At 48.3% G+C, this 11,001-nt stretch overlaps 3 protein-coding genes across 3 annotated transcripts; 2 read left to right on the plus strand and 1 right to left on the minus strand.

Moving 5' to 3' along the window:
• Positions 1–218: 218 nt before the first annotated feature.
• On the plus strand, positions 219–8,057 carry POJ06DRAFT_252846 (uncharacterized protein). The gene is made up of 9 exons (XM_056187570.1): positions 219–274; positions 334–677; positions 739–1,164; positions 1,221–1,321; positions 1,377–1,483; positions 1,542–3,586; positions 3,639–6,911; positions 6,965–7,449; positions 7,505–8,057. Exons 2-9 carry the CDS (start codon positions 350–352, stop codon positions 7,565–7,567), a joined length of 6,828 nt encoding a protein of 2,275 aa, XP_056043933.1. The 5' UTR covers positions 219–274; positions 334–349; the 3' UTR covers positions 7,568–8,057.
• Positions 8,058–8,405: 348 nt separating this feature from the next.
• On the plus strand, positions 8,406–9,853 carry POJ06DRAFT_252849 (mitochondrial carrier domain-containing protein). Its single transcript, XM_056187571.1, has 4 exons — positions 8,406–8,565; positions 8,626–9,218; positions 9,270–9,400; positions 9,448–9,853. The coding sequence occupies exons 1-4, from the start codon at positions 8,539–8,541 to the stop codon at positions 9,672–9,674; spliced, it is 978 nt and encodes a 325-aa protein (XP_056043934.1). The 5' UTR covers positions 8,406–8,538; the 3' UTR covers positions 9,675–9,853.
• Positions 9,802–10,801, minus strand: POJ06DRAFT_252851 (uncharacterized protein). The gene has a single exon (XM_056187572.1). The coding sequence runs from the start codon at positions 10,544–10,546 to the stop codon at positions 9,959–9,961; it is 588 nt and encodes a 195-aa protein (XP_056043935.1). The 5' UTR covers positions 10,547–10,801; the 3' UTR covers positions 9,802–9,958.
• Between the last annotated feature and the right edge of the window lie 200 nt (positions 10,802–11,001).

Consider the following 11,001-nt stretch of genomic DNA (forward strand, 5'->3'; position numbering starts at 1 on the left):
GGCCTGTTGCTACGCCGCTACAGCCAGTTCAACCTCGGTGGGCACCCCGCTAAACGCTAACCTTAAATCAGCTTAGCTGTGCCTTCATCCGGAATGCGACATTCCTCTTCACGTTAGCGGCTCACGTGCCAGCCACCGTTCACAGAAAAATTTTCGAATAATATTTACACGTTTGTCCGTCGCTGCGTTCGTCTCCTCTTCTCTCTCTCTCTCTCAACCCCCAAGTTGTCTGGGTAAGAGCAGAGAAGAAGAAATACTGTTAGCATAATAATATGTATGCTTTGTGTTTCAGGTTGGTGATTTTTTTCGGCAAATGACTCACAAGGGCTTTAGTTCGACTTCTCTACCAATGCCGACCCAGCTTCCTCCTTCGCCAGTTCTTAAGGCTTTTCAGCCTGGATCTGCTCCTTCCAACGGCATCGCGATCGCTTCGCCAAATCGCAGATACTCTTCAACTTCCTTCTCGCCAGTGTCATCCTCTCCTATCAATGTTCAGGGCTATTTCCAAGATGGCGTCTCGGAATCGATTGACGACCACATGGCATACATTACCCCTCCTGTTACCGAAGGAGACAGCGAGAAGCTGGTCACGCTTGAGCTTAAGGATGGTACCTATGTTCAAGGTTATTCTTTTGGTGCTCACAAGTCTGTCTCCGGCGAATTCGTATTCCAGACAGGTAAGAACCGTGGATGAAGCAAAATATGGCGCGTGACTGCTGCTAAACGGGGTTCGAACAGGTATGGTTGGGTACCCCGAGTCCCTCACCGATCCGTCATACCAGGGTCAGATCCTCGTATGCACATTTCCCCTTGTGGGTAATTATGGCGTTCCGTCCCGTGACGCTGAGGATGCATTTGGTCTCCCAAAGTACTTCGAATCCAATCGTATCCATATATCTGGTCTCGTTGTTGGTGATTACACCGAGGACTATTCTCACCATCTTGCGACTTCATCGCTCGGTGTCTGGCTTAAGGAGCAAGGAATTCCTGCGGTGTACGGTGTAGACACTCGCGCCTTGACTAAGACTATCCGCGAGAAAGGTAGTATGCTCGGCAAGATCTTGTTCAGAAATGGAAACGAACCTTCAACTCCTGGAAACTGGCGGTCTGCATTTCACTCGATTGACTGGGTCGATCCTAATGCGAAGAATTTGGTAGCTGAAGGTACGATGGAATTCTGGCACTGTGTATCGCAGCAAATTAGTTAACGACTTAAACAGTCTCGATTACGGAACCGAAGACTTACTCCCCAGATCCTAAGATTGCAATCAAAAGGCGCGATGGAAAGACACTGAAAATCTTGTGTATCGATGTCGGAATGGCAGGTGAAATCGTGGAATACTTCTGATTCTGCATTGCTAACCCTGTCTACGCAGAAATACAACCAGGTCCGTTGTTTTGTCAACCGCGGTGTCGATCTAAAGGTTGTCCCGTGGGACTACGATATTCTCAGTGAGGAGGATTATGACGGTCTCTTCGTCAGGTATGATCTTAATTAATGCAAGGAAGAACAGGACACGTCATGATCTAACACTATACAGTAATGGTCCTGGTGATCCAGCTACTATGAAAGCAACGGTTGAGAATTTGTCTCAGGCTCTGAAAGAAGCCAAGACCCCGATTTTCGGTATTTGCTTAGGTCATCAGCTCCTTGCCCGAGCAGCCGGTGCCCAAACTATCAAGTTGAAGTTTGGTAATCGTGGTCACAATATTCCATGCACGAATTTGATTAACGGTCGTTGCTACATCACTTCGCAGAACCACGGTTATGCAGTCGACGTCGAGAGTCTTCCTGCGGAATGGAAGGAGCTTTTTGTTAACGCCAACGATGGCTCCAACGAGGGTATCTACAATACTCAGCTTCCCTTCTTCTCGGTTCAGTTCCATCCCGAGTCTACTCCTGGACCGAGAGACACAGAATGGCTTTTCGACACCTTTATAGAGTCTGTGAGAAAGTCCAACGAGGTTGGTCAGCTTGTCCAGGTTGTAGTACCTGGAGGCACCAAGGAAGAGAACGAGCGAAAGTCTCCTCGGGTCGATGTTAAGAAGGTCCTCGTCCTGGGCAGTGGTGGTCTCAGTATCGGACAAGCCGGTGAGTTCGATTACTCGGGCAGTCAAGCAATCAAGGCTTTGAAAGAGGAGGGTATTTACACTATCCTAATCAATCCCAATATCGCCACTATTCAAACGTCGAAGGGGCTAGCTGACAAGGTTTACTTCCTTCCTGTCACCCCCGAATTCGTTCGCAAGGTCATTAAGCACGAACACCCCGATGCTATTTTTGTTACTTTCGGAGGTCAGACCGCTCTTAATGTTGGTATCCAGCTTAAGGATGAATTTGAATCCCTTGGCGTGAAAGTTTTGGGTACTCCGATCGATACCATTATCACTACGGAAGATCGTGAACTGTTTGCTCGCAGCATGGAGGAGATTGGCGAGAAGTGCGCTAAGTCTGCGTCGGCCTCCACTATGGATGAAGCATTGAAGGCCGTAGAAGACATCGGCTTCCCTGTTATAGTGCGTGCGGCATATGCTCTCGGTGGTCTCGGATCTGGTTTCGCTGAGAACAAGGAGCAGCTTATAGCTCTCTGCAACAAGGCCTTTGCCGCCAGTCCTCAGGTATTAATTGAGCGCAGCATGAAGGGTTGGAAGGAAATTGAGTATGAGGTCGTCCGTGATTGCAGGGACAACTGCATTACTGTATGTAACATGGAAAACTTCGATCCTCTCGGAATTCATACCGGTGACTCTATTGTCATTGCTCCCTCTCAGACGCTTTCCGATGAGGATTACAATATGCTCCGAACCACTGCCGTGAATGTCATTCGTCACCTCGGCGTCGTTGGTGAGTGTAACATTCAGTACGCTCTCAACCCGTTCTCCAAGGAGTATTGCATTATCGAAGTTAATGCCAGATTGTCGCGTTCATCTGCTCTTGCCTCTAAGGCGACTGGATATCCGTTGGCTTTCGTCGCTGCCAAACTGGGCCTCAATATTCCGCTCAACGAGATCAAAAACTCTGTTACCAAGGTCACATGCGCCTGCTTTGAGCCATCTCTCGACTACGTTGTCGTCAAGATTCCTCGATGGGACCTTAAGAAGTTCACTCGCGTTAGCACTGTATTGAGCTCTTCCATGAAGAGTGTCGGCGAAGTCATGAGCATTGGTCGTACATTTGAGGAAGCAATCCAAAAAGCTATACGCGCAATAGACTATCACAATCTCGGATTCAATGCTACCGAGGCTCTAATGTCTATTGATATTGATACTGAGCTGCAGACACCGTCTGACCAGCGATTGTTTGCTCTTGCCAACGCACTGGATTCAGGTTACTCGGTCGAGAAGATATGGGAGTTGACTAAAATCGATCGATGGTTTCTGCACAAGTTGGAGAGATTGATTAAATTTGGCAAGGACATTACCCAGTTCAACACGAACAGCATTGCACCAGAACATGTGCGTCAAGCCAAGCAGCTTGGCTTTGATGATCGTCAGTTGGCGAAGTTTTTGGGTTCGAACGAACTCGCTGTTCGGCAGCGTCGTGTTGAGTTGGGTATTACTCCGTTTGTTAAGCAGATCGATACCGGTAAGTTACTTTTATTTGAGATAAGATGGGATGCCAACTGTTTGATTTCTAGTGGCTGCGGAGTTCCCTTGTTTCACCAATTACTTGTACCTCACGTACAATGCATCCGAACATGATATTCGATTCGATGATCATGGTGTTATGGTACTTGGTTCGGGCGTTTACCGTATTGGATCGTCCGTCGAATTCGATTGGTGCGCAGTTCGAGCTGTTCGCACATTGCGTGAGCGCAAGGTGAAGACTATCATGGTCAATTACAATCCGGAGACCGTTAGCACCGACTACGACGAGGCTGACAGACTCTACTTCGAGAGCATTAACTTAGAGAGAGTTCTCGATATTTATCAGCTTGAACGCTCGACTGGAGTCATAGTATCGATGGGTGGTCAGACCTCAAACAACATCGCGCTCCCGCTCCACCGCCAGAACGTTAAGATTCTTGGCACATCACCTGAGATGATCGATTCCGCTGAGAACAGGTACAAGTTCTCTCGTATGCTTGACAGAATTGGCGTTGATCAACCAGCTTGGAAGGAGCTCACCAGTATTGAGGAGGCTGCTGAGTTCTGCGAAAAGGTGTCTTATCCTGTACTTGTCCGACCTTCGTACGTGTTGTCCGGTGCCGCGATGAACACAGTGTATTCGAAGGATGACCTAGCGAGCTATCTTCAGCAGGCGGTCGAGGTTTCTCGTGAATTCCCTGTAGTTATTAGCAAGTACATCGAGAACGCGAAGGAAATCGAGATGGACGCCGTTGCTAAGGATGGGAAGATGCTCATGCACGTCATTTCCGAGCACGTCGAGAATGCTGGTGTTCACTCTGGTGATGCCACGCTGATTGTTCCTCCTCAGGACCTAGATCCGGAAACTGTCCGACGCATCGAAAAGGCCACTCAGAAGATAGGATATGCTCTTAATGTCACTGGTCCTTTCAACATCCAGTTCATTGCCAAAGACAATGAAATCAAGGTTATTGAGTGCAATGTTCGCGCATCCCGATCCTTCCCGTTCGTCTCTAAGGCTCTCGGAGTTGACCTCATTGAACTTGCCACCAAAGCCATCATCGGCTTACCAGTCAAGCCCTATCCTCCTGTGCTGGAGCCTATTCCTAAAGATTATGTCGCCGTCAAGGTTCCTCAGTTCTCTTTCTCGCGCTTGTCTGGTGCTGATCCTGTTCTTGGCGTCGAAATGGCCTCGACTGGTGAAGTCGCTGCCCTCGGACACAATAAATACGAGGCTTACCTGAAGGCCCTGATTTCCACTGGCTTCAAATTGCCAAAGAAGAATATATTGCTCTCCATTGGATCATACAAGGAGAAGGCTGAGATGCTGCCTTCAGTCACGAAGTTGCATGAGCTTGGGTACAATTTGTTCGCTACTGCAGGAACTGCGGATTTCATTCAGGAACATGGTATCCCTGTTCAGTATCTCGAGGTACTGAGCGACGAGTCCAACCAGAAATCAGAGTACTCTTTGACCCAGCATTTAGCCAACAACTTGATTGACCTGTACATCAACCTCCCATCTGCGAACAGGTTCCGTCGTCCTGCATCGTATATGAGTAAAGGTTACCAATCGCGTCGTATGGCTGTCGATTATTCTATTCCCCTCGTCACCAACGTCAAGAACGCGAAACTCCTTGTTGAGGCACTTGCTCGCAACTTTTCTCTCAGTGTTTCAAAAATCGATTCCATGTCCAGTCACCGTACTGTTGTCCTCCCTGGCTTGATTAACATCGCGGCCTTCATTCCCGCTTTGGCTGTCCAAGGTAGCACCGATTTCGAGAAAGTTTCAAAAGCGTCTATCGCTTCTGGATTCTCGATGATTAGAGTCATGCCTATCGGCGAAGAGAGCTCGCTGACTGACGCGCGGGCTCTGGTTGTTGCCCAGAGCAATACCCAGGAGAGTGCTCACTGTGACTATAACTTTTCTGTCGCTGCGACGGCTACGAACTCTCAGCAGTTGAGCCAGGTCACTCTGAAGGTCGGATCGCTCTTCATTCCATTTCACCATCTCTCGGGCAACATCAACAAGGTTGCTGCCGTCACCGAACACTTCAAGGTTTGGCCTGCCCTGAAGCCTATTATCACCGACGCTCGCACTACCGATCTTGCTTCCATTTTGCTATTGGCTAGTCTCCACAACCGTCCAGTTCATATTACTAGTGTCACAGCCAAGGACGACATCAGCTTGATAGCTCTAAGCAAGGAGAAAGGACTGAACGTCACTTGCGATGTTGCAGTCTACAGCCTGTTCTTGTCGCAGGAGGACTACCCTGAGTGCAGCAGCTTGCCTACCAAGGAAGATCAGGAGGCTTTGTGGGAGCATATGTCAGTTATCGACTGCTTCTCGGTGGGCTCGCTTCCGTCGCAACTTTCACATGACTTGGGTCAGAAGCTTGTTCCGGGAATTGGTATTGAGGATACTCTTCCATTGCTATTTACAGCCGCGAATGCTGGCCGTTTGACTCTTGAGGATATTGTTGCGCGCCTCCACATCAATCCGAAGGCGATCTTTGAGCTTCACGATCAACCCGACACGTCCGTTGAGATTGAGATCGACCGCCAATACACCCGAAAAGAGTCGGCCATTTGGTCTCCATTTGTTGGCAAGAAACTGACCGGCACTATCCTGAGAGTCACCTTGAACGGTCAGACAGCCTGTCTCGATGGGCATGTACTTTCTAGCGGCACTGTTGGAAATGATATGTCTGCTTCGGGCGCCAGCAAATTCGAACGCCATCGCTCGACTACCGCCAGTGGCGTCATCATGCCCGGTACTGTTCCTCCTTCGCCGATTGTCTCGAAGGCTACCTTCGAAGACGCAGACCGACTTGTTGCGCCGCAGCCGCACCCTGTGGAGGCTGCTCTGGCTCCAGATACAGTGATCGCACGCGAGTTGTCTCCTCCTTCATCTTCACTTGCTCAGGTTTTGAGGGTCAACAATCCTTTCCTGCGCCAACATATTTTGTCTGTTCGCCAGTTCGCTCGTAGTGACTTGCACCTTTTGTTCAGTGTCGCGCAGGAAATGCGTCTTGCTGTTGAGCGTCAAGGGGTACTCAGCATTTTGAGCAACAGAGTCCTCTGCACATTGTTTTACGAGCCATCTACTCGTACTGCATCGTCATTCGATGCTGCAATGCAGAGATTGGGAGGTCGCGTTGTCTCGGTCATCGCTGGTACCTCGAGCGTTGTGAAGGGTGAGACTCTGCAGGACACGATCCGTACGTTGGCATCTTATGGTGATGCTATTGCTATTCGGCATCCGCTAGAAGAGAGTGCTGCCATTGCTGCGAAGTATAGTCCGATCCCGGTTCTTAATGCTGGTAAGTAGTCACTATTGGGTACTGGCACTGAATTTCTGCTGATTATTGTCTAGGCAATGGCTCACTTGAACACCCTACTCAGGCTCTTCTTGACTTGTTCACTATCCGGGAGGAGCTTGGCACCGTTAATGGAATTACCGTCACGTTCATGGGTGATTTGAAGTTTGGCCGTACAGTGCACTCACTGTGCACGCTACTCCAACACTATCAGGTTCGCATCCAGCTCGTCTCTCCTCCTCAGCTAGCGCTCCCTACCGAGTACCGCGACGAGCTCGAACGCGCTGGCATGCTTATCTTGGAGACTGAGGAGTTCACGCCGGAAATTGTGGCCGCCACTGATGTTTTGTACTGCACTCGAGTTCAGAAGGAGCGGTTCCAGGATCTCGGCGAGTTTGAGCGTTTGAAAGATACATACATTGTGGACAATGGATCGTTGAAGCATGCGAAACAACACATGTGCGTCTTACATCCACTCCCTCGTAACAACGAGATTAGTGAGGAGATCGATTTTGATCAGCGTGCGGCGTACTTCAGACAGGTTCGGGACCAACGTGAATCTGACCAAGATTGCAGTAGGCTAACTTATTTTATAGATGAAATATGGTCTTTATGTTCGCATGGCTCTGCTTGCTCTCGTTATGGGCCCCGATATTTAATCGCGACCTTGATATGTCGGGTGATTTCAGTCTAGTTGCACTTGTAACTATTTTCAGCATTTGTTAACATAAAAATGGGGGATTATGGATCATAAAAAGGTATATTGGTACAGTCTGCTGCGGAACGTTAATTTAGAAGCGATATTGTGATATGATAGGTTTCTTTGACATCTCATTTTGGTTATATGTTGTGGAGAAGATGACTGTGATGTATAACGAAACGTCATGTCTACCGTTTGGAATTTGTCAGAATCGAATCGTAGGATTTAGACATAAACGAGTATTCAAACAGGGATCGTACGTTTTTGATTTTGTACATAATGTGTCGTTTGGATGGGTTATTACTTCAATATTGTTCCAATTATCTTATTATCATATGGTATGGTTATTTTGTTTAAAAGTATTTAATTGTGAGGCTGGCTAGGTATGGGTTATATAAAAGTTTTTCGATTGTATTTATGGGTAATAAAAGCTTGATTCGGTGATTTTATTATTCGTCGAGACCTCGAGGAAGACTACCACGTATTCGCCTGGTCCTGATCGCTGACGTAAAGGTCAAGTTTTAACGTATTTCACGGGAGAACCGGTCAAACGGGCGAACCGGTCACAATCCAAAACACGCTAATGGGTAAAATTTCACCGCAAAACGCTATTCTGGGTCCTGTCCTTCAACACACCAGCATCCAAAATGCCTTCTGCTTACAATCAGACGCTGTCGTTAAAATAGCTATCAATTTGAACTGCTAGATTGACCAATTTAATTCTGTTGCAGTTGATTTTGATATGAAATCTTCAATTTTGACGGTGTGGTGGTGAATTTTGACCGGTTCGCCCGTGAAATACGTTAGCCGCACGGGCACATGTAATACTAGCCGTTGGAACACTGTGCGGGGGGGAATCGAGTGTCGTACGCGAACGCAACTCCAGCTCCGTTTGACCATTATGTTACTCCGACGTCAACGTAAGAGCTGATGCCGGAGCCACGCACCGATTTTATTGTAAGTTGCATAGATTCCAGCACACCGATTTTGATTATTGAGTTTTCTAATTGTCCATAGGCCGGCTACGTATCCGGCGCGGTCGGCATCGCGATTGGAAACCCTCTTGATATCATCAAAGTTCAGCTTCAAAATTCTTTTGCTGGCGCACATTCAGTCCGATCTCGGAGTTCATCTGGATCTGGCGAGCTATTACTTCCGGCGTCACCATCCGTGGAATCTGTCCCGTCCACATCTCGACTACAAACTGAAAGGAGATTACTTGATTTTCGGTACTTGCAATCGTTGTTGCACGGTATCGCGGCACCCATTCTGGGGTACGGCGCATTAAATGCGTTATTGTTTGCTTCTTATTCAGTATCTTTGCGTGCACTCGATGAAATTGCACCATCGGTGCCGGATATCGCTAAGATATTCACGGCAGGCACGATCGCAGGATTAAGTACTTTCGTTATCTCCGCGCCGACAGAAATCATCAAATGCCGTGCGCAAGTTACCCATGGTAGTGTCAGTCCAGGGAGTGCGGCGCGTGAGAGGGTCGGAAAATCATCGTGGGCAGTGTGTAAGGAGATTATCAAGCACGATGGCGTTCTAGGATTCTTTAGGGGCGGACTTGTGACTGGATTTCGAGATGGATTCGGATATGGCGTTTAGTAAGTTATGGTATACCATGAATGAAGGAGATTTCTGACTGTCCGAATTAGTTTCTGGGCTTATGGTGCGGCTAAGAACTGGAAAGTCGTGGACGAAGAAACGAAGTTGCAGCACGTTATTCATTTGTTGCTTGCTGGTGGGATTGCAGGATGCATGTCTTGGGCATCGATATTTCCTCTTGGTGAGTTGCACTGTGGGTTTGATGGCGACGACTGCTGATTGGAGTAGATGTCGTCAAGACCAGATATCAGGCGCAGCCCGCGCATGACGAGTCACTCCAACCCTGGGAGCGATATACAAGCTCATGGGACTGCGCGCGAAAGACCTACGCGGAAGGCGGGGTCAGGGTGTTTTTTAGAGGGATGAATGTGACCATGATTAGAGCGTTTCTAGTTAACGCTATACAGTTTGGAACGTACGAATGGATGGTTAAGATCATAGAGGGAGCAGGATAGCTTGTAATTTAGAACAGTAGATTACTTTTGTTCGCAGATCTGTGTTTGTTCAAACATATCGCGAACCCTGAATTGACTATGTAGACCAGCGAGGTTACCGCCGCCTCTCACCGACAGCAGAAGAGTATCAATCAATGCAATGTAAACTTCATTTATTATGTATATGCTACGTATCCAATTAACGCCATCGCCAGTCAAACATGACTGGTGAACAAAAACAACCGTAAACTCCAAGTTCGTAATCCAAACCCAAACGCGAAACATCAAGCAGCAGAATGTCATTCTCACGTCTCTTGTTCCGATTTGCAAGGATTAATCTCCGCCTCACTGTATTGCGAAGACGTTGAGACCGAATTCGACGAATCAGACTCACTGTCCGAGGCTGAATTCCAGTACTCTTGGAGACGCTTCTTAACGCGACGTCTGTGGTAATGATAGGGACGGGGCCGTTCGTCCCGCAATTGCCAATATCTAGACTTGAAACCCGGCGCAGACGAGTTCATCCAAAGTGAGTAGATATTGCGCCGCGTAATGTCGACGTATTTTTCATGCGGGATAGTTTGGACAGGAATGCTCACGGCGTTAGAGGAGATCTTGACCGACGAGCTCTCTAGTGCCTCCCCGAGCGACAGGAGCACGGCCCGGACACATCTGAGGACAATGAGCCCAATAACAGCGAGCGTAACGAGCCCAATTATAAAAACCGACGGCGCAATAATCTTGTGAATTAGTGACTCTCGCTCTGGCAGAGGAACTTTGAGAGGAGCAGCATTTGCGACCGCGTCTGCCACGTTGGCTAATCGCTGGGCTGCGTCGCTGTTTGCTAGCCGCTCTAGAGCGCCTGCTGCTTTGTCTTGATTGTGGAAAAGCATAATCGGTGTGCTATACTTGCGGTTCGATGACCATAATTAGAGAGAATAGAGGACGGGCTCTTGAGGAGATAATGTACATATATTTATATGCAAATCCCCGGCTGTGGCTCAAAATTGTCGGATATTGGCTGACGCAATGCAACTGCCACGCCACCGGCGTCGATCAATGACGTATCTGCAAATATACGCTAAACAGGACTTCATTATGACATATACAGCGTAATCGCAGCAGTTGTGGACTCAGCCTCACGAGACCCTGCGGGCGTCAATGCGACATTTACTGTAACTGCAAGAGCCAAGCTTGTATCGTGCCCTAAAGCTCGTGCGCCGCGTCGTGTCGGATCTCGGCAGACACGGCCTTGCCTGTCATCAATTCGACTTCTACTACAATCCTAGTCATGCGCACCTCAGCAAGCCAGCCGACTGTGGCACTGCACGTCCGTAGAAGTTGCAGT

Source organism: Lipomyces tetrasporus (genome assembly GCF_029532465.1).
Source record: "Lipomyces tetrasporus strain NRRL Y-64009 chromosome Unknown POJ06scaffold_5, whole genome shotgun sequence".
Classification (NCBI taxonomy): domain Eukaryota; kingdom Fungi; phylum Ascomycota; class Lipomycetes; order Lipomycetales; family Lipomycetaceae; genus Lipomyces; species Lipomyces tetrasporus.